This window comes from Tachyglossus aculeatus, chromosome 2, assembly GCF_015852505.1.
Source record: "Tachyglossus aculeatus isolate mTacAcu1 chromosome 2, mTacAcu1.pri, whole genome shotgun sequence".
Lineage (NCBI taxonomy): Eukaryota > Metazoa > Chordata > Mammalia > Monotremata > Tachyglossidae > Tachyglossus > Tachyglossus aculeatus.
Window position 1 is genome coordinate 173,873,270 of NC_052067.1, and position 22,849 is coordinate 173,896,118.

At 52.2% G+C, this 22,849-nt stretch overlaps 1 protein-coding gene across 1 annotated transcript in view; it reads left to right on the top strand.

Moving 5' to 3' along the window:
* Nucleotides 1-22,849, top strand: part of PLEKHA5 (pleckstrin homology domain containing A5) — a 286,100-nt gene that overhangs the window by 247,526 nt on the left and 15,725 nt on the right. The window contains exons 19-24 of the mRNA XM_038765775.1: nt 326-427; nt 2,656-2,767; nt 4,135-4,181; nt 10,766-10,889; nt 16,507-16,625; nt 22,589-22,825. Coding sequence (XP_038621703.1) covers nt 326-427; nt 2,656-2,767; nt 4,135-4,181; nt 10,766-10,889; nt 16,507-16,625; nt 22,589-22,825 — 741 coding nt within the window. The remainder of the gene's footprint in view (nt 1-325; nt 428-2,655; nt 2,768-4,134; nt 4,182-10,765; nt 10,890-16,506; nt 16,626-22,588; nt 22,826-22,849) is intronic.

Genomic DNA, 22,849 nt, shown 5'->3' on the forward strand with positions numbered 1-22,849 from the left:
ATTCCTCAGCCCGGGCTCTTTCCACTAACGGAGGCCGGGGCGGGGTGGGGAATAGCCCGGCCAGTGACCCAGGGCTGGGAGGGTTGGAGGGAGGAGGGGGAGGGCGGTCCCGGCCCAGACCCTCGGGCCGAAATCCGAACCCGAGGCTGAATTCCCCAGAGGACCGTGCATTTCCCCAAACCCCACACTCTGTCGTGGTGACGGTGCTCCCTCTGGGTGCGGAGCCCCGCGCCCCGCTCGGGGGGTGAAGCCGCGACCCCATTTGGCCCCGAGCGGGCCGGTGCCGTCCCCCTCGGTGCTGACGGCAGCCCTGGTTCCGGCGCAGGAGCTGGAGCGAGCGTGGCGGGAGTACGACAAGCTGGACTTGGGCGTCACCATGACCCGGACCCAGATGCAGGACCAGCTGCAGCGGCTCGGAGAACTCCAGGTACCACCGCCGCCGCCGCCGCCGCGGCCAACCCCTCCGCGCTCACCCTGGGGGCCAGCCGGGGCTAAACGAGGACTCCGCCACCCAGGCCCCGCTCCCTCCACTCAGCTCCCCATGTCCCGTCCCTCTCCCCCACCCCCTGGTCTTCCTTCCTCCCTTCCCAACCTCCTTCTTCCCTTCCTTCCTTCTCCCCCTCTCCCTCTTCTCCTCCCTTCCTTCTTCCTTCTCTCCTACTCTCCCTCTTCTCCCACTTCCTCTCTTCCTCTTTCCTTCCTGCCCTTCCACTCTCCCTCTTCTCCCTTCCTCTCGCCCTCCTTCCTTTCCTCCCACTCTCTTCTTTACTTCTCCTACTTCCTCTCTTCCTCCTTCCTTCCTTCCCTCCCACTCTCATTCTCCCTTCCTCTCGCCCTCCTTCCTTTCCTCCCATTCTCTTCTTTCCTTCCCTCCTACTCTCCCTCTTCTCCCACTTCCTGTCTTCTTCCTTCCTTCCCCCCCTCACACTCTCCCTCTTCTCCCTTCATCTCACCCTCCTTCCTTACCTCTCACTCTCTTCTTTCCTTCCCTCCTACCCTTCCTTTTCTCCCACTTCCTCTCTTCCTCCTTCATTCTGTACACAGGAAGTGCTCAATGCATACAACTGAATGAATTCCCTCCCACTCCCCCTCTTCCCGTCCTTATTCCCTCCCTCCCTTTCCACCCTCTCTCTTTTTCTTTCCTTCGTCCCACTTTCCCTCTCTTCCTTCCTCTCTTCTTCCTTCCATCCCTCCCACGCTCCCTCTTCTTCTCCCTTCCTGTCTTCCTCCTTTCCTTCCCTTCTTCTCTCCCTCCCATCCTCTCTAGATCAAAATTCCACATTAGAGTAGGCCAAGGGAGGACGTGGCCGAGGGGTCGGCAGCGAGATACGCGAGATCGGGGCTCGGAGAGGTTGGCATCAGAGGGGCGAAGTTGGTGAGCTGGGTTGGAGTAGGAGAATAGCGAGATGAGTCAGGAAGGGGCAGGGCGATGGAGTGCTTTGATGCTGTCTAAATTGTGCGTGCCCAACTTTTAATATGTTTTTCAGTCTGACAGTCCCTTTCGCTTTGCCCCCGTCAAAAATAATTGAGTGGCCTCAGTTCCGGGTCCAGCTGGAGATGGAACGGCCACCCGACCCCTTCTTTTCACCGATTGCGCTGGCCGCGTGGCAGTAAAAATAAAGGGTCGGGATCAGGGCCTTTCCATTGAAAGAGCGGAAGGTAGCAAGAAAAAGAAAGAGAGACAGAATGAATTCAACCATCAGCCGGACCCGCTATTAGTCAGTGGGAAGAGGCCGACGGGATCGAGAAAATAGCCGTCCTGTTTCTTCTCTTTAAAGAGCTCCCGCCTCGGCTGAGAGCATCGGTGGCGGGCATTTTGGTTCTTCTCTGGTCCTCCTTTTTTTAATGAATTCCTTAGGATATGTTTTGGAGCACTGAGCTAAACACCTGGTCCAGTGTTCTGCACATAGTAAGCACTGGATAAGTACAATTGATCGATTTTCAAATTAGAGAAGGAACCTGGCCTAGTGGGTAGAACACTCTGCCCAAAAGAGCCAAAATGGAAATTTCTCCTTCCGTCACTTGTCTCTGAGTAAGTGCTCCAAGAAGCAGCTTTGGTGAGGTGGCTAGAGCCCGAGCCTGGGAGTCCAAAGGTCATGTGTTCTAATCCCGGCTCCGCCACTTGTCTGCTGTGTGACCTTGGGCAAGTCACTTCACTTCTCTGGGCCTCAGTTACCTCATCTGGAAAAAAACGGGGATTAAGGTTGCGAGCCCCATGTCGGACAGGGACTGTGTCCAACCCGATAAACTTATATCTGCCCCAGCGCTCAGGACAGCGCTTGGCACATAGTAAGCGCTTAACAAGTACCATAATTATTATCATTAATAATAACGAATACCACAGATTGATTGGTTTACTCCATCCATCCCGGAATCGTGGAGAGGTGACAGTATTGCGGTGAGTCAGAAATGTGCACCACTTCTACTCTGTGATACATTTTTTAAAATCACGTAATGTGTCATATTTCTGGATTACCTTCTGCGAGCAGCGCATTGTACAGTCAGAAGCCAGAGCCCAAGTGGGCGGGTGTTTCAGGTTTTTCTTGTCTTCAGTTTGATGTTTGTACTGTGTACACAGTGATGCAGACGCTGAACACAGCAATGTGTGGGGGTGTGTATGCGTGTGTGCACACGCACACAATATCTCTCTACCAGACGGATTTGGCCGGAATTCAGCGGGCGCAGATTCAGAAAGAGCTGTGGCGAATACAGGACGTCATGGAAGGTCTGAGCAAGCATAAGCAGCAGAGAAGCACTGTGGACGCTGGTATAGTCATTCGGTCGTATTTGTCGCGAGCTTACTGTGTGCAAAACACTGTTCTAAGCACTTGGGAGAGGACACTATAACAACAAACAGACACACTCACTGCCCACAACGAGCTCTCGGTCCAGAGGGGGAGACAGACATTAGTAGAGAGAAATAAACAGATAAAAAATAAATCACTAAATTATAGAGCTATACAGAGATATGCTTAGAGAAACAGCATGGAAAGAGCACGGGCTTTGGAGTCGGAGGTCATGGGTTCAAATCCCGGCTCCGCCAGTTGTCAGCTGTGTGACTTTGGGCAAGTCAATTCTCTGTGCCTCGGTTACCTCATCTGTAAAAGAGCACGGGCTTTGGAGTCGGAGGTCATGGGTTCAAATCCCGGCTCCACCAGTTGTCAGCTGTGTGACTTTGGGCAAGTCAATTCCCTGTACCTCAGTTACCTCATCTGTAAAATGGGGATGAAGACTGTGAGCCCCCCCCCGTGGGACAACCTGATCACCTTGTATCCTCCCCAGCGCTTTGAACAGTGCTTTGCACATAGTAAGCGCTTAATAAATGCCATCATTATTATTATTGTGTGTGCTGTAGGGGTGGGAGGGAGGATGAGTGAAGGAGCAAGTCAGAGCGGCACAGGAAGGAGTGGGGTATATTGGCTTATCACCTCTTTGGGATGAGCGGAGGGTGAAGAGAATGGGATTTGAGGATTAGAGAAGGAGTGCGGCCTCGGTTCTAATCCCAGCTCTGCCCCTTGCCTGTGGTGTGGCCTTGGCCCGGTCACTTCAGTTCTCTGGGCCTCAGTTTCCTCACCTGTAAAACGGGACTGACCGAGTGGGACGTGGACCTCATCCAACCTCGTATCTTCCGCGACCCTTAGAACGGTGTCTGGCGCATAGTAAGCGCTTACCAAGTACCATTTAAAAAAAGGATTAGGGTGGGAGTTTCACAGCCGATTGCCCTCTCTGTAGCCAGAAAAACGGGAAGGATCCGATCTGAAGAGGCGAAGGAAAAAAACGTCGAGTTTTGAAGATTATAAGTCGTGCTTCCCGCCTCCTAGCCCCCGATTTTCCCCTCGAGCAGGCCTAGGTCCCGTCCGGGTCGGGAATCGGGATTGGGGAGGCCGGGTTCGGGAGATGGGCGTGTTTGAGGAAGTGAAGCCTGTGTCTCTGTGCGTTCCCATTCACTCATTCATTCTCATTCAGTCGTATTAAGCGCTTACCGTGTGCAGAGCACTGTACTAAGCGCTTGGGAAAGTGCAGTACAACAATAAACAGCGACCCCAGCGTCTCTCTGAACGGGGCCCGGAGGGAGGCGGCGTGGGCTGTGACCTTTCCTCCCTGGGCGCTCTAACGGGGTCGTCGTCTCGGCAGGTCTTCCGGGAGCCGCGGCTTCTTCGGCAACGAAGAGCAAGAATGAGGTAAGGATTGGTTTGCCCCAACATCCGGCGGGGAGTAATGGGCCGTTTTTGTAAAAGAGCAGATGCCAGAAGTAATAGTGATGACGTTGATGGTATTTGTTAAGCGCTGACTACGTGCCAAGCACTGTTCCAAGTGCTGGGGTAGATACAAGGTAATGAGGTTGTCCCACGTGGGGCTCACGCTCTTGATCCCCATTTACAGATGAGGCCACTGAGACACAGGGAAGTGAAGTGAGTTGCCCAATGTCACACAGCTGACAAGTGGCGGAGCCGGGATTAGAACCCACGACCTGGGACTCCCAAGCCCAGGCTCTTGCCGCTGAGCCACGCTGCTTCTCGAGTAATGATAGTAATTTGTGGTATTTGTTAAGCGCTTCACTATATTCCAGGCGCTGTTGTAAGCACTGGGGTAGTTATAAAGTTAGCAGGTTAGCCCATAAGGCACTCACACTCTTAATCCCCATTTTATAGAGGAGGGAACTGAGACACAGAGATGTGAAGTCTATATGCTGCCAACTTGTACTTCCCAAGCGCTTAGTACAGTGCTCTGCACACAGTAAGTGCTCAATAAATTCGATTGAATGAAGTCAGTCAATCAGTCAGCTGTATTTATTGAGCATTTACGTTGCAGAACACTGTACTAAGCGCTTTGGAGAGTAACATCCTGGCTTAGTGGAATGAGCACAGGCTTGGGAGTCAGAGAACGTGGGTTCTAATCCCGGTTCCATCACCTGTCTGCTGTGTGACCTTGGGCAAGCCACTGAACATCTCTGGGCCTCAGTTACCTCATTGTAAAATGGGGATTAAGACTGTGAGCCCCACATGGGACGACCTTATTACTTTGTATCTACCCCAGTGCTCAGAGCAGTGCTTGGCATATAGTAAACACTTAGCAAATACCATCATTATTATTATTATTATTACAATATAGCAGTAAACTCATGGAGAAGCAGGATGGCTCGGTGGAAGGGGCAAGGGCTTGAGAGTCAGAGGTCAAGGGTTCAAATCCCAGCTCCGCCGCTTGTCAGCTGTGTGACTTTGGGCAAGCCACTTAACTTCTCTGTGCCTCAGTTACCTCATCTGTATAATGGGGATTAAGACTGTGAGCCGCACGTGGGACAACCTGATCACCTTGTATCCTCCCCAGCACTTAGAACGGTGCTTTGCACATAGTAAGCGCTTAACAAATGCCATCATTATTATTATTCATTCAGAAGTATTTATTGAGCACTTCCTGTGTGCAGAGCACTGTACTAAGCGCTTGGGAGAGGGCAGTAGAGCAGTAAACAGATGCATTCCCTGCTCACAGCGAATTTACAGTCCAGAGGGGGAGTGAGTTACCCAAGGTCACACAGCAGACAGGTGGCAGAGCCGGGATTTGAACCCAGATCCTTTTAACTCCCGGGCCCAAGTTATATCCACTAGGTCACTCTGCTCCTTATTGCTTGGCCGGGCTGGGCCGGGAGATGGGCAGACCCCGGAGTCCCACCTGTCTGGCGCCTCAAAGGGGAGAGGACCCCGGGGTGTCTTGGACTTGACACCTGTCCACATGTTTTGTTTTGTTGTCTGTCTCCCCCCTCTAGACTGTGAGCCCATTGTCGGGTAGGGACCATCTCTATATGTCTCCAACTTGTACTTTCCAAGCGCTTAGTACAGTGCTCTGCACACAGTAAGCGCTCAATAAATACAATTGAATGATTGAACGATAGGTCCGAGCTGGGGGTCAGACCGCTCTGCCTGTTAGCCCCCGTCTTGCTTGGGCCTGGGCTCAACTGAGGGAAAGAAAAGCTTGCCTGGAAAAATAATAATAATAATAATAGTATTGGTTAAGAACTTACCATGTGCCAGGCACTGTATTAAGTGCTGGGGTGGATATAATAATAGTAATAATAATAATAATAATGGCATTTATTGATCGCTTACTATGTGCAAATAATAATGATGATGGTATTTGTAAAGCCCTTACTATGTGCAAAGCACTGTTCTAAGCGCTGGGGAGGTTGCTAGGTGATCAGGTTGTCCCACGGGGGGCTCACAGTCTTAATCCCCATTTTAAAGATGAGGTAACTGAGGCTCAGAGAAGTTAAGTGACTTGCCCAAGGTCACACAGCTGACAACTGGTGGAGCTGGGATTTGAACCCCTGACCTCTGACTCCAAAGCCCGGGCTCTTTCTACTGAGCCACGCTACAAGCAAATCGCATTAGACAAAGTCCCCGTGCCACGTGGGGCTCACAGTCTCAATCCCCATTTGACAGATGAGGGAACTGAGGCCCAGAGAAGTCAAGGGACTTGCCTGAAGTCACACAGTAGACAAGTGGTGGTGCCGGGATTCGAACCCGTGACCTTCTGAGTCCAGGCCCAAGCCCTATCCACTACACCCTGCTGCTTCTCTCAGATGAGCAATAACTTTAGCAGTCGTGGCATGCGAAGCAGCGTGGCTTAGTGGAATGAGCACGAGCTAGGGAGTCAACGGACATGGGTTCTAATCCCAGCTCCGCCACTTGTCTGCTGTGTGACTTTGGGCAAGCCACTTCACTTCTCTGGGCCTCAGCCACCTCATCTGGAAAACGGGGACGAAGACTGTGAGCCCCACGTGGGACAACCCGATGACCTTGTATCTCCCCCAGCACTTAGAACAGTGCTTGGCACAGAGTAAGCACTTAACACATACCATCATTATTATTATTACTATTATCAAGCGTTGGATCGGAGGCAAGCACCGTGCCGAGCTCTGGGGCCCGTAATCACCTGGGGCACGGTCCCTGGCCCACACGGGCCTCTCGGTGCCATTCATTCATTCGATCGTATTTATTGAGCGCTTACTGTGTGCAGAGCACTGTACTACGCGCTTGGGAAGTACAAGTTGGCAACATATAGAGACGGTCCCTACCCAACAGTGGGCTCACAGTCTAGAAGGGGGAGACAGAGGACAAAACAAAACATATTAACAAATAAAGTAAATAGAATAAGTATGTACAAATAAAATAAATAGAGTAATAAACATTAAGAGCTTACTATGAGGCAAGCACTGTGGTGGATACAAGCAAATCAGGTTGGACACAGGCTGTCATTCATTCAATCATATTTATTGAGTGCTTACTGTGTGCAGAGCACTGGACTAAGCGCTTGGGAAGTACAAATCGGCAACATATAGAGACGGTCCGTACCCGACAACGGGCTCGCAGTCTACATGGGGGAGACAGACAACAAAGCAAAACATGTAGACAGGTGTCGTAATCATCCCGTGTGGGGCTCACAGTCTCAACCCCCACTTTACAAGATGAGGCAACTGGGGCAGAGAAGTGACTCGCCTAAGGTCACACAGCAGATAAGAGCCCGGGAGACCGGGGACCTCAGCTCCGGTGAGCGGAAGAGAAAACGGAGGCCCAGAGAGGTGAAGGGACTTGCCCGAGGTCACACAGCAGGGAAGTGACGGAGCTGGGTTGAGCATGTAAGTGCCCTCACTCCCAGGCCGGCCTGTCTCATTGGACTACACTGCCTCCCATTTCATCTCCATGTTTAGACTGTGAGCCCACTGTTGGGTAGGGACCGTCTCTATATGTTGCCAACTTGTACTTCCCAAGCGCTTAGTACAGTGCTCTGCACACAGTAAGCGCTCAATAAATACGATTGATGATGATGATGATGATCTCCACCGTTGAAGAAGCAGGACCTGACTTAAGAGAAGCAGCGGGGCTTAGTGGAGGGAGCCCGGGCTTGGGAGTCAGAGGTCATGGGTTCTAATCCTGACTCCGCCACTTGTCAGCTGTGTGATTTTGGGCAAGTCACTTCACTTCTCTCGGCCTCAGTTACCTCATCTGTAAAATGGGGTGCTGTGAGCCCCACGTAGGACAACTGTTTACCTTGTAGAGAAGCAGTGTGGGTCAGTGGAAAGAGCCCAGGCTTTGGAGTCAGAGGTTCACATCCCGTCTCCGCCAATTGTCAGCTGTGTGACCTTGGGTAAGTCACTTAACTTCCCTGGGCCTCAGTTACCTCATCTGTAAAATGGGGATTAAGACTGTGAGTCCCCCGTGGTACAACCTGATCACCTTGTAACCTCCCCAGTGCTTAGAACAGTGCTTTGCACATAGTAAGCGCTTAATAAATGCCATTATTATTATTATCATCAACCCCAGCACTTAGAATAGTGCTTCGCACATTCATTCATTCATTCAGTTGCATTTATTGAGCACTTACTGTGTGCAGAGCACTGTACTAAGCACTTGGGAAGTACAAGTTGGCAACAGATAGAGACGGTCCCTACCCAACAGCGGGCTCACAGTCTAGAAGGGGTAGACAGACAACAAGACAGAACAGAGTAACAAAATAAAATAAATAGAATAAATCTGTACAAATAAAATAGAGTAATAAATACGTACAAATGTATATACATTCATTCAATCGCATTTATTGAGCACTTACTGTGTGCAGAGCACTGTACTAAGCGCTTGGGAAGTACAAGTTGGCAACATATAGAGACGCACATAGTAAGCGCTTAACAAATACCAACAGTATTATTTACTCTGTTGGCTATCTCCATGCCCGAATCCCCACCCACTGGCCTGCCTATAATAATAATGATTATGGTACTTGTTAAGCGCTTACTATGTGCTGTTCTAAGCACTGGGGTAGATGCGAGTTAATCAGGTTGGACAGAATCATCATCATCATCATCATCATCAATCGTCTTTATTGAGCGCTTACTGTGTGCAGAGCACTGTACTAAGCGCTTGGGAAGTACAAGTTGGCAACATATAGATGCCAACATATAGTCCAACTTAAAGTCATCATCATCATCATCAATTGTATTTATTGAGCGCTTACTATGTGCAGAGCACTGTACTAAGCGCTTGGGAAGTACAAATTGGCAACATATAGAGACAGTCCCTACCCAACATTGGGCTCACAGTCTAAAAGGGGGAGACAGAGAACAAAACCAAACATACTAACAAAATAAAATAAATAGAATGGATATGTACAAGTAAAATAAATAAATAAATAAAGAGTAATAAATATGTACAAACATATATACATATGTACAGGTACTGTGGGGAAGGGAAGGAGGTAAGATGGGGGGGATGGAGAGGGGGACGAGGGGGAGTCCCACATAGGGCTCACAGTCTTAATCCCCAATTTATAGATGAGGGCCCGAGACCCAGAGAAGGAAAGGGACTCGCCCAAGGTCAGCCAGCAGACAAGCAGAGGAGCCGGGATTAGAACCCAAGTCCTTCTGACTCCCAAGGCCAGGCTCTGTCCACGAGGCCACCCCACTTCTCTCTGGGTGCAGTGGTTCTGGGTCATCTCTTGGGGTGGACCTCTTTCAGTCCCAGGCCAACTGAAGTTACCGGCCGATGGCCTGACGGGGGTTATTCTTCTGGAAAACTCAGTCGATCAGTGGCATCGATCTCGCGCTCACTGTGTGCAGAGCACTGGACCGAGCACTGCCCCAGTGCTCTGCCCGCAGTCAGCCCTCAGACCGTACGACGGGTCGTTGGGATCTGTGAGGCTGCAGGCCCGGCTCGATCCTGTGACCTCCCCCTACCCCGGAGAAGCTGGCAGGGGGCCGTGCCCACCTTCCCCCCGCCCCCGCAGCCCCCTAAGCCCGGGCCCTGTTCTCCGACCCCCTTAGGAAGAGGGTCCGGCCCCGCCTCGCCCTCCTCTCCCTCGCGCCTATGAGTTTTCCGAGCAGTGGCACGCGGCCCCCTCTGTGCCCTGGCCCAGCGGCTCCTTGCTCTGCTACAGCGGGGGCCTGGACCCCCTGCCCGAAGACAGGAAGGTCCACCCGGTGCCCGGGCACCCACGCGGCAGTGCTCACTGCGTAAGTGGCCGCTGGGACGGGTGGCGGAAATCCGCTTCGCCCGGGGTCCACCGTCTCGTGCCGCCCGAGGGCCATCATCTTGTGCCACCCGAGGCCACCGTTTTGTGCCGCCCGGGGGTCACCATCTTGTGCCGCCCAGCACCCATCATCTTGTGCCACCCGAGACCGCTCTTTTGTGCCGCCCGGGGTCCACCGTCTTGTGCCATCCGTGTCAGCAAGCAGGCTGTGGCTTGGGGCGGGGAGGGGTTCTGGGCTGCTGGCTGCCAAGGGGCTCTTCCTCCCTCCACCCCCGACCCTACATCCCGAACCCGAGTCTCCCTCGCTTCCAGACGTCACACTTGCTCCGTCCGGTTGCCCGTCTCCCCGCTCTATGTAGCAGACGCTTTGAATGTGCCGAGCCTAAAGGGGCGCGGGGGCTCTGACCTTCGCCATCGTCGTCACTGTCACGGGGGCGCCGGGGTAGACGCCGTCAGGGCGGCCCCCGTCCCTGTCCGACACGGGCCTCGCGCGGTCCGACGGGGAGGGAGGGAGGACGCCAGAGGCCCGGAGAAGCGAAGCGACTCGCCCGAGGCCACCCGGGCGGGCCTCGGCCCCGTCAGGGTCTGGAACCGGGTCGGGGGGCGGGTATATCCATCAGGGTGGGCCCCGTTGGCGTCTGGAACGGGAACGGGGGGCCAGATATCGAGCGGGGCCATCCGGAAGATGGGCGTGCTGGAAAACGGAGCGTTGGGGGGGCTCTGTGTTTCCCCTTTCCTTCCTCCGCAGGGTCCCGACTACAGGCTGTACAAGAGCGAGCCCGAGCTGACCACCGTGGCCGAAGTGGACGAGTCGAACGGGGAGGAGAAGGCCGAGCCCACCTCGGACATCGTCGACTCTTCCGTCGCCAAAGGTCGGTTCTCGCCGTCGCTCCCTACACCACACAGAAGCCACGCTGCTCCAGAGACTCCAAACGCCCGCTTTTGGTTTTGTTTCGTTTTTGGTGGTATCTGTTAAGCGCTTACTACGGGCCAGGCGCTATACTAAACTCTGGGGTGGATACCAGCTAATCAGGTCAGACATAGTCCCTGTCCCACGTGGGGCTCACGGTCTTCATCCCCATTTTGCAGTGAGGGAACTGAGGCCCGGAGAAGCGAAATGACTTGCCCAAAGCCACACAGCAGACAAGTGGCAGAGACGGGATTCAAATAATAATAATAACCATGGCATTTATTGAGTGCTTACTATGCGCAAAGCACTGTTCTAAGCGCTGGGGAGGTTACAAGGGGATTCAAATAATAATAATAATCATGGCATTTATTGAGTGCTTACTATGTGCAAAGCACTGTTCTAAGCGCTGGGGAGGTTACAAGGTGAGGTGATCAGGTTGTCCCATGGGGGATTAACAGTCCCTGTCCCTCATAGGGCTCGCAGTCTTCATCCCCATTTTCCAGATGAGGTAACAGACCCAGAGAAGTGAAGTGACTTGCCTAAGGTCACACAGCAGAAAAGTGGCGGAGCCAGGATTAGGACCCATGTCCTTCTGACCCTCAGGCCTGTGCTAATAATAATGATAATAATAACAGTATTTGTTAAGCACTTACTGTGTGCCAAGCACTATTCTAAGCACTGGGGTAGATACAAGTTAATCAGGTTGGACATAGTCCCTATCCCCCATGGGGCTCACAGTCTTCATCCCCATTTTCCAGGTGAGGTAACTGAGGCCCAGAGAAGCGAAGTGACTTGCCCAAGGTCCCACAGCGGACATATCTAGACCGCAAGCTAGTTGTGGGCAGGGAATGTATCTTCCAACTCTTGGATTGTTCTCTCCCAAGCGCTTAGCAGACTGTTCTGCACACAGTAAATACCTCTGATTGTGATAATAAAGATGGAAGGGGGAGATATAGAGGAAAAATTTATGGGTGACAGTTGAATAACAGCGTGGATGTGTGTATCGCTTTCATCCAGCGCTTAGAACAGTGCTTTGCACATAGTAAGCATGTAATAAATGCCATTATTATTATTATCAACCAATCAATCCTATTTATTGAGCCTTTACTGTGTGCAGAGAACTGTAGTAAGTGGTTGGGAGAGTATATATCTCTAATTCTATTTATTTATATTGATGCTATTGATGCCTGTTGACTTGTATTGATGTCTGTCACCCCCCTTCTAGACTGTGAGCCCGTTTGGGGCAGAAATTGTCTCTCTCTGTTGCTGAATTGTACTTTCGCAAGCGCTTAGTCCAGTGCTCTGCACACAGTAGGCGCACAATAAATACAATTGAATGAATGAATGAATGCCGGAGCCAGGATTAGAAGCCAGGTCCCTGTGAATCCCATCTTCCAGGCCGTGCTGCTTCCCGGCGGGGGAATGTTCCCACCCATAGTATCATCTCCACAGAGATCGAAATGGGGGTTTTGGAACGGCAGCGAGACTCAGCCCAAAGCTTCTCCCATCCCGTCAGCCCTCTGCCATTCCCTTTCCCACTGCTCTCCTTCTAGGCTTCCCCTGGGAACATTTATTCCCATCGCAAATCAGTTTGGTCGGTCCGTCCGGGGTACTTACTGAGTGCTTACCTTAGAGAAGCGGGCTCATTGGCCAGAGCCCGGACATGGGAGTCAGAGGTCGTGAGTTCTAATCCCGGCCCCGCCACTTATCAGCTGTGTGACTTTGGGCAAGTCACTTCACTTCTCTGGGCCTCAGTTTCCCCATTTGTAAGATGAGGATTAAGACTGGGAGCCCGTGAAGGGACAACCTCATTACCTTGTATCCACCCCAGCATTTAGTACAGGGCTTGGCACATAGTAAGCACTTAACAAATACCATTATTATTATTATTATTATTATTATTATTGTGCCTCTAGAGCACTGTACTGAGTGCCTGGGAGAATACAACACTGCAGAATTGGTAGAAACGTTCCCTACCCACAAGGAGCTTAGAGTCTAGGCGGAGAGGCAGAAATGGGACCGGGATTGTGTCTGACCCAGTTATCTGAGAAGTAGCGTGGCTCAGTGGAAAGAGCCCCGGCTTGGGAGTCAGAGGTCGTGGGTTCTAATCCTGGCTCTGCCACTTGTCAGCTTTGTGACTTAGGGCAAGTCACTTCACTTCTCTGGGCCTCAGTTTCCTCATTTGTAAAATGAGGATTAAGACTGGGAGCCCCTGAAGGGACAACCTCATTACCTTGTATCCACCCCAGCACTTAGTACAGGGCTTGGCACATAGTAAGCACTTAACAGATACCATTATTATTATTATTATTATTATTATTATTATTATTATTATGCCTCTAGAGCACTGTACTGAGCGCCTGGGAGAATACAACATTGCAGAATTGGTAAAAATGTTCCCTACCCACAAGGAGCTCAGAGTCTAGACGGAGAGGCAGAAATGGGACCGGGATTGTGTCTGACCCAGTTATCTGAGAAGTAGCGTGGCTCAGTGGAAAGAGCCCCGGCTTGGGAGTCAGAGGTCATGGGTTCTAATCCTGGCTCTGCCACTTGTCAGCTGTGTGACTTTGGGCAAGTCACTTCACTTCTCTGGGCCTCAGTTTCCTCATTTGTAAAATGAGGATTAAGACTGGGAGCCCCTGAAGGGACAACCTCATTACTCTGTATCCACCCCAGCACTTAGTACAGGGCTTGGCACGTAGTAAGCACTTAACAAATACTATTATTATTATTACTATTATTATTGTGCCTCTAGAGCACTGTACTGAGCACCTGGGAGAATACAACACTGCAGAATTGGTAGAAACGTTCCCTACCCACAAGGAGCTCAGAGTCTAGACAGAGAGGCAGGAATAGGACCGGGATTGTGTCTGACCCAGTTATCTGAGAAGCAGCGTGGCTCGGTGGAAAGAGCCCCGGCTTGGGAGTCAGAGGTCGTGGGTTCTAATCCTGGCTCTGCCACTTGCCAGCTGTGTGACTTTGGGCAAGTCACTTCACTTCTCTGGGCCTCAGTTACCTCATCTGGAAAATGGGAATGAAGCTTGTGAGCCCCACCTGGGACAACCCGATTACCTTGTATGTACCCCAGTCCTTAGAACAGTGCTTGGCACATAGTAAGCTCTTAACCAATGCCCTCATTATTATTATGACCCCGGTCCTTGGTGCGATGCTGGGTACATAGTGAGTGCGTAACCAATACAAGAAGCAGCCTGGCCTGGTGGATAGAGCCTGAGCCTGGGCTCAGAAGTCATGGGTTCTAATTCCGGCTCCGTCACTTGTCTGCTGTGTGACCTTGGGCAAGTCACCCGCATCATTCATTCATTCATTCAATTGTATGTATAGAGCGCTTACTGTGTGCAGAGCACTGTACTAAGCGCTCGGGGAGTACTAGTCGGTAACGTATAGAGACGATCCCTACCCAACAACGGGCTCACAGTCTAGAAGGGGGAGACGGACAACAAAAGAACATGCAGTCAAAACCAATTTGTGAAGGAACTTATCACAATTATTCCTGGGACTTCTCTGAGTGGTGACACGAACGCGATTCATGGCTTCCTCTCACACATGTGTTCAGTTCTTTTCGAATCACCCTGTATAAAAGACACATTCCCTGCCCACAGCGAGCTTACAGTCTCGAGGGGGAGAAACATTGATGGAACGATGAATGGATCGATCAGTGGTGTTCACTGGGCACCTACAGTGAGCTGAGCAATCAGTCAGTCAGTCGTATTTATGGAGCATTTACTGTGAATCATCACACCCGCCCACCCCCTGACTCCAGGGGTGGCAGGAGAGGCTCGTTGCATTTTTGCTGTCTCTCACATAGGGCCCAGAGAGGTTAAGGGACTTGCCCGACATCACCCAGCAGGCCAAGGACAAGAACCCAGGTCTCCCGCCGCCCAGCCCCGAGACCCTTCTGCTCGGCTTAGAGAAGTTTCTTTTAAGCTCTTTCCTCAGAGAGCAGAATAGGGAAGAAGCAGAGGGAGGTGCCACCCAAACGGCCACCAGCCGTAGTTGTAGTGAGCACCCCCCTCGAGGGAGGCGGACCCCTGCCCAGTCTATCGATGGGATGGACTGAGTGCCTACTCAATGTGGCTTAGTGATGATAATGGCATTTATTAAGCGCTTACTATGTGCAGAGCACTGTTCTAAGCGCTGCGGAGGTTATAAGGTGATCAGGTTGTCCCACGGGGGGCTCACAGTCCTCATCCCCATTTGACAGATGAGGGAACTGAGGCACAGAGAAGCGAAGTGACTTGCCCAAAGTCACACAGCTGACAATTGGCAGAGCCGGGGTGGATACCTTGTATCCACCCCAGCGTTTAGTACAGGGCTTGGCACATAGTAAGCACTTAACAAGTACCATTATTATCATTATTATTATTATTATCATTATTATTATTGTTATTGTGCCTCTAGAGCACTGTACTGAGCGCCTGGGAGAATACAACACTGCAGAATTGGTAGAAACGTTCCCTACCCACAAGGAGCTTAGAGTCTAGACAGAGAGGCAGAAACGGAACAGGGATTGTGTCTGACCCAATTATCCGAGAAGTAGCGTGGCTTAGCGGAAGGAGCCCGGGCTTGGGTGTCAGAGGTCATGGGTTCTAGTCCCGGCTCCGCCACCCGTCTGCTGTGTGACCTTGGGCAAGCCACTTCACTTCTCTGTGCCTCCATTACCTCATCTGTATAATGGGGATTAAGACTGTGAGCCCCCCGTGGGACAACCTGATCACCTTGTATCCTCCCCAGCGCTTAGAACAGTGCTTGGCACATAGTAAGCACTTAACAAATGCCATGATTATTATTATTACTACTCGGGTCCTGGAGTCCCAGGGGGTCCTGGGACTCGATGTGTGGGACGTGACCTAATGGACATCATCATCATCATCATCAATCGTATTTATTGAGCACTTACTGTGTGCAGAGCACTGTACTAAGCATTCAGACAGAGCCCAGGCCCGGGAATCTGAAGAACCTGTGTTCCCATCCCGGCTCTGCCGTGTTCATTCGTTCACTCACTCGTATTTATTGAGCACTTACTGTGTGCAGAGCACTGTACTAAGCGTTTGGAAAGTACAATTCGGCAACAGAGACGATCCCTACCCAACAGCGGCTCACTGTCTAGAAGAGGGGAGGCGAAACGAAACAAAACAAGTAGACAGGCATCAGTAACATCAAGATAAATGAATAGAAGTATAGTTCTATACACATCATTATGAAGACTGTGAGCCCCACGTGGGACAACCTGATCACCTTGTATCCCCCCAGCACTTAGAACAGTGCTTTGCACATAGTAAGCGCTTAACAAATGCCATCATTATTTATTATTATTTAAGTAGAATAATAATTTATTATTAGTCTGCCGTGTGTCTGCTGTGTGATGTCGGGCAAGTCACTTTGCTTCTCTGGACCTCGGTTCCCTCACCTATAAAAAGTGGGGATTAAGATTGAGAGCCCAGTGTGGGACAGGGACTGTGTTCAACCCAGTTACCTTGGGTCTGCCCCGGCGCTTAGTACGGTGCCGGGCACATAGTAAGCACTTCACAGATATCCCAATTATTATCATTTCCCCACAGGACGCCACTTTCCCATCGGCGTGGTGCCCCCGAGAACCAAGTCGCCCGTCCCAGAATCCTCCACCATCGCCTCCTACGTCACCTTGCGGAAGAACCAGCTCCCCGGGAACCGGAGAACGGTATTCCGCCCGGGATTCTCCGAGGGCGGGACAGAGGGATGTCCGGCTCTAGGGAGAGGAGAGCCACCCTCGGGACCCGAATCCCCCAGGGAGGAAACTTGGGGAGACGGAGCGACTCCGTCATCAGTCTTTTCTCTGATTTGAATTCACGCCCTTCTTCAAAGCCGAGATTGGGAGTTTTGCTCACTGTCAGCCCCCAATCAATCAATCAGTCGTATTTATTGAGCGCTTGCTATGTGCAGGGCACTGTACTAAGCACTTGGGAAGTACAAGTTGACAACATATAGAGACGGTCCCTACCCAACAGTGGGCTCACAGTCAGTCAATCGGTGGTGTTTATTGACCTGTACCATGTGCAGAGCCCGGTGTTAGTCCCTTGGGAGAGAACGGTACAGTAAAGTTGGTAGACAAGATCCCTGGCTACAAAGAGCTCACAGTCTGCATTGTTGCCAAATTGTACTTTCCAAGCGCTTAGTACAGTGCTCTGCACACAGTAAGCTCTCAGTAAATACGATTGAATGAATGAACGGAGGGTGAGGTGGACATGAAAATGAATTAGAGGAAACGACAGAGCATAAAGCTGTGGACATAATAGCCATGGGGTTGGGATGAACTTCAGGCGTTTAGGGAGTACAGATAATAATAATAATGATGACATTTATTAAGCGCTTATTATCATCATCATCAATCGTATTTATTGAGCGCTTACTGTGTGCAGAGCACTGTACTAAGCACTTGGGAAGTACAAGTTGGCAACATATAGAGACAATCCCTACCCAATAGTGGGCTCACAGTCTAAAAGGGGGAGACAGAGAACAATTATTATGTGCAAAGCACTGTTCTAAGCGCTGGGGAGGTTACAAGGTGATCAGGTTGTCCCACAGGGGGCTCACAGTCTTCATCCCCATTTTACAGATGAGGTAACTGAGGCCCAGAGAAGTTAAGTGACTTGCCCAGAGTCACACAGCTGACAGTTGGCGGAGCCGGGATTTGAATTCATGACCTCTGACTCCAGTTGGAGTCTGACTCAAGTACAGATCCAACTGCATTGGAGATGCAGAAGGGAGAGCGAGAATAAGAGAAATGAGGGCTCAGTCAGGGAAGGCCTCTTGGAGGAGATGGCCTTTCAACGACGCTTGGAAGGGGAGGAGAGTCATTGTGTGGGCTGTGAGGAGGGAGGGCGTTCCGGGCCGGAGGCAGGACGGGGGCCGGGGGTCGGCGGCGAAACAGGTGAGAGGAGGCCCAGTGAGGAGGTTAGTGGCACCAGAGGAACGGAGGGTGTGGGCTGAGCTGTAGTAGCGTGGCTCAGTGGAAAGAGCACGGGCTTTAGAGTCAGAGGTCGTGGGTTCAAATCCCGGCTCCACCAATTGTCAGCTGTGTGACTTTGGGCAAGTCACTTCTCTGTTCCTCAGTTACCTCATCTGTAAAATGGGGATTAAGACTGTGCGCCCCACGTGGGACAACCTGACCACCTCGTATCGCGTGGCTCAGTGGAAAGAGCACAGGCTTTGGAGTCAGAGGCCATGGGTTCAAACCCCGGCTCCGCCGCTTGTCTGCTGTGTGACCTTCGGCAAGTCGCTTAGCTTCTCTGCGCCTCAGTGTCCTCATCTGTAAAATGGAGATTAAGACTGTGAGCCCCATGTGGGACAACCTGATACTTTGTATCTACCCCAGTGCTTAGAACAGTGCTTGGCACATAGTAAGCGCTTAACAAATACCACCATTATTATTAGAGAAGCAGCGTGGCTCAGTGGAAAGAGCCCGGGCTTGGGAGTCAGAGGTCATGGGTTCGAATCCTGGCTTTGCCACATGTCTGCTGTGTGACCTTGGGCAAGTCACTTAACTTCTCTGAGCCTCAGTTCCCTCATCTGTAAAATGGGGATTAAGACTGTGAGCCCCACTTGGGACAACCTGATCACCTTGTATCCCCCCCAGCGCTTAGAACAGTGCTTTGCACATAGTAAGCAAGCGCTTAACAAATGCCATTATTACATTATATTACATTGTATCCTCCCCAGTGCTTAGAACAGTGCTTTGCACATAGTAAGTGCTTAACAAATGCCATTAGTAGTAGTAGTAGTAGTAGTAGGACGGTAGTGAGGTGAAGTATGAGGAGGCGAAGGGGTTGAGGGCTTTAAAGCCGATGGTGAGGAGTTTCTGTTTGATTCGTTCATTCATTCAGTTGTATTTATTGAGCACTTACTGTGTGCAGAGCACTGTACTAGCACTTGGGAAAGTGTCAGAGGTGTCAGAGGTCATGGGTTCAAATCCCGGCTCCACCACTTGTCTGCTGTTTGACTTTGGGCAAGTCACTTAACTTCTCTGAGCCTCAGTTACCTCATCTGTAAAATGGGGATGAAGAGTGTGAGCCCCACCCTGGGACAACCTGATCACCTTGTATCCCCCCCAGTGCTTAGAACAGTGCTTTGCACATCATAAGCGCTTAACAAATGCCATCATTATTATTCTAGACTGGGAGCCCGCTGTTGGGTAGGGACCGTCTCTATATGTTGCCGACTTGTACTTCCCAAGCGCTTAGTACAGTGCTCAGCACACAGTAAGCACTCAATAAATACGATCGAATGAATGAACCATTATTACTATTGTTGCCCTAGAACTCAGGTCCTTCTGATTGCCCGGCCCGGGCTATAGCCACTGGGCCACACCGCTCCCCTGCACTTCCCGCCAGCCGAGCGTCACTTCTGCCCGTGGCCTCTTCGCTGGGAAGGGTCTAACCCGTCGGGGCGCCTTCGGGCCCGAGATACCTCGGTCGGGCAGCGGGGAAAGCGTTTCAAGCTGTTTCATTTTCAGACAGGCATGCCAGAAATGATGTTGCTCTCTCTGCCTCTCTCCCTCCCTCCCTCCCTCCCTCCCTCCCCCCACCGCCTCTCTCCCTGTGTCTCTCCCTATCATCTATCTGTCTCTCTCGGCTTTTCTGCCTCCCTTTCCATTTCTACCCCTCTTTCTCTTCTTCCCTCCCTCTCTCCCCCCTCTTTACCGATGTCTCTCAATATTTCTCCCTGCTTCTCCCCATCTGCGTCTGGTTCTCTCTGTCTCACCCCCATTTCTCGGCGTCTCTCTGCTTCCTTGTCTCTCCCTCCCTGTGTCTGTCTGTCTGATTCTTTCTCTGTCTCTCCCCCTTTCGTGATGTCTCGCTCCACTTCCCTCTGTCTCTCCTTCTCTGTGCTTGTCTCTGGTTCTCTCCCTCTGTTTCTTGGTGTCTCTGCTTCTTTGTCTCTCCCTCTCCATGTCTGTGTCTCTGTTTCTCTCTCTCGCTCCCCATCTTTCTTGGTGTGTGTCTGTATGTGTGTGTCTGTCTGTCTGTCTCTCCATCTCTCTCCTCCTCCTCTCTGTCCATTTCTCTGTCCATCTATCTCCCTCTCTCCTTCTCCCTGCTTCTCTCTGTCCATCTCCCTCTACTTCTCTCTGCCTGTCCATCTATCTCCCTCTCTCTGCTTCTCTCTACCTGTCCATCTGTCTCCCTCTCTCATTCCCTCTGCTTCTCTCCGTCCGTCTTTCTCTCCATCTTCTCTGCCTGTCCGTCTGCCTCCCTCTCTGCTTCTCTCTGCCTGTCCATCTGTCTCCGTCTCTCATTCCCTCTGCTTCTGTCCGTCCGTCTTTCTCTCCATCTTCTCTGCCTGTCCATCTGCCTCCCTCTCTGCTTCTCTTTGCCTGTCCATCTGTCTCCCTCTCTCCTGTCTGCTTCCCTCTGACCATCTCTCTCCATCTCTCTGCCTGTCCATCTGTCTGTCCATCTGTCTCCCTCTCTCATTCTCTCTGCTTCTCTCTGTCCATCTTTCTCTCCATCTCTCTGCCTGTCCATCTGCCTCCCTCTGCTTCTCTCTGCCTGTCCATCCGTCTCCCTCTCTCCTTCTCTCTGCTTCCCTCTGACCGTCTCTCTCCATCTCTCTGCCTGTCCATCTGTCTCCCTCTCTCTGCTTCCCTCTGCCCGCCTCGCTCTCCATCTCTCTGCCTGTCCGTCTGCCTCCGTCTCTGCTTCTCTCTGCCTGTCCACCTGTCTCCCTCTCTCATTCCCTCTGCTTCTCTCCGTCCGTCTTTCTCTCCATCTTCTCTGCCTGTCCGTCTTCCTCCCTCTCCGCTTCTCTTTGCCTGTCCATCTGCTTCCCTCTCTCCTGTCTGCTTCCCTCTGACCATCTCTCTCCATCTCTCTACCTGTCCATCTGCCTGTCCGTCTGTCTTCCTCTCTCATTCTCTCTGCTTCTCTCCGTCCATCTTTCTCTCCATCTCTCTGCCTGTCCATCTGCCTCCCTCTCTGCTTCTCTCTGTCCATCTTTCTCTCCATCTCTCTGCCTGTCCATCTGCCTCCCTCTGCTTCTCTCTGCCTGTCCATCCATCTCCCTCTCTCCTTCTCTCTGCTTCCCTCTGACCGTCTCTCTCCATCTCTCTGCCTGTCCGTCTGTCTCCCTCTCTCTGCTTCCCTCTGTCCGCCTCGCTCTCCATCTCTCTGCCTGTCCGTCTGCCTCTGTCTCTGCTTCTCTCTGCCTGTCCATCTGTCTCCCTCTCTCATTCCCTCTGCTTCTCTCCGTCCGTCTTTCTCTCCATCTTCTCTGCCTGTCCATCTGCCTCCCTCTCTGCTTCTCTTTGCCTGTCCATCTGCCTCCCTCTCTCCTGTCTGCTTCCCTCTGACCATCTCTCTCCATCTCTCTGCCTGTCTGTCTGTCTGTCTGTCCATCTGTCTCCCTCTCTCATTCTCTCTGCTTCTCTCCGTCCATCTTTCTCTCCATCTCTCTGCCTGTCCATCTGCCTCCGTCTCTGCTTCTCTCTGCCTGTCCATCCGTCTCCCTCTCTCCTTCTCTCTGTTTCTCTCCGTCCGTCTTTCTCTCCATCTCTCTACCTGTCCACCTGTGTCCCTCTCTCTGCTTCCCTCTGTCCGCCTCGCTCTCCATCTCTCTGCCTGTCCGTCTGCCTCCGTCTCTGCTTCTCTCTGCCTGTCCACCTGTCTCCCTCTCTCATTCCCTCTGCTTCTCTCTGTCCATCTTTCTCTCCATCTTTTCTGCCTGTCCATCTGCCTCCTTCTCTGCTTCTCTTTGCCTGTCCATCTGTCTCCCTCTCTCCTGTCTGCTTCCCTCTGACCATCTCTCTCCATCTCTCTGCCTGTCCGTCTTCCTGTCCATCGGTCTCCCTCTCTCATTCTCTCTGCTTCTCTCCATCCATCTTTCTCTCCATCTTCTCTTCCTGTCCATCTGCCTCCCTCTCTGCTTCTCTCTGCCTGTCCATCCGTCTCCCTCTCTCCTTCTCTCTGCTTCCCTCTGACCGTCTCTCTCCATCTCTCTGCCTGTCCATCTGTCTCCCTCTCTCTACTTCCCTCTGTCCGCCTCGCTCTCCATCTCTCTGCCTGTCCGTCTGCCTCCATCTCTGCATCTCTCTGCCTGTCATCTGTCTCCCTCTCTCATTCCCTCTGCTTCTTTCCATCCGTCTTTCTCTCCATCTTCTCTGCCTGTCCATCTGCCTCCCTCTCTGCTTCTCTTTGCCTGTCCATCTGCCTCCCTCTCTCCTGTCTGCTTCCTTCTGACCATCTCTCTCCATCTCTCTGCCTGTCCCTCCATCTGTCTCCCTCTCTCATTCTCCCTGCTTCTCTCCATCCATCTTTCTCTCCATCTCTCTGCCTGCCCATCTGCCTCCCTCTCTGCTTCTCTCTGCCTGTCCATCCGTCTCCCCCCTCCTTCTCTCTGCTTCCCTCCATCTGTCTTTCTCTCCATCTCTCTACCTGTCCATCTGTCTCCCTCTCTCATTCTCTCTGCTTCTCTCCATCCATCTTTCTCTCCATCTCTCTCCCTGTCCGTCTGCCTCCGTCTCTGCTTCTCTCTGCCTGTCCATCCGTCTCCCTCTCTCCGTCTCTCTGCTTCCCTCTGACCGTCTCTGTCCATCTCCCTTCCTGTCCGTCTGTCTCCCTCCCCGTCTGCTTCCCTGTGCGTGCCCGCCGGCCCCGCCCCGGTCCCCAGGAGCGCCCGCGGAGCTCGTCGGAGCAGCCGAGCGTGTGGGAGGGCGTGCGGCCGCGCATGACGGTGGAGGAGCAGATGGAGCGGATCCAGAGGCACCAGCAGGCCTGTCTGCGGGACCGGAGGAAAGGCGCCGGGCTGGCCGCGCCCGCCAGGCCTCCCGGGCCGGCCGGCGGGACCGCTCCGGAGTCCGCCCCGGGCCCGGCCTGGGCCGCCGACACCCTGCCTCGACTGCACCAGGTGCTCCCCGGGGAGACGACCTGC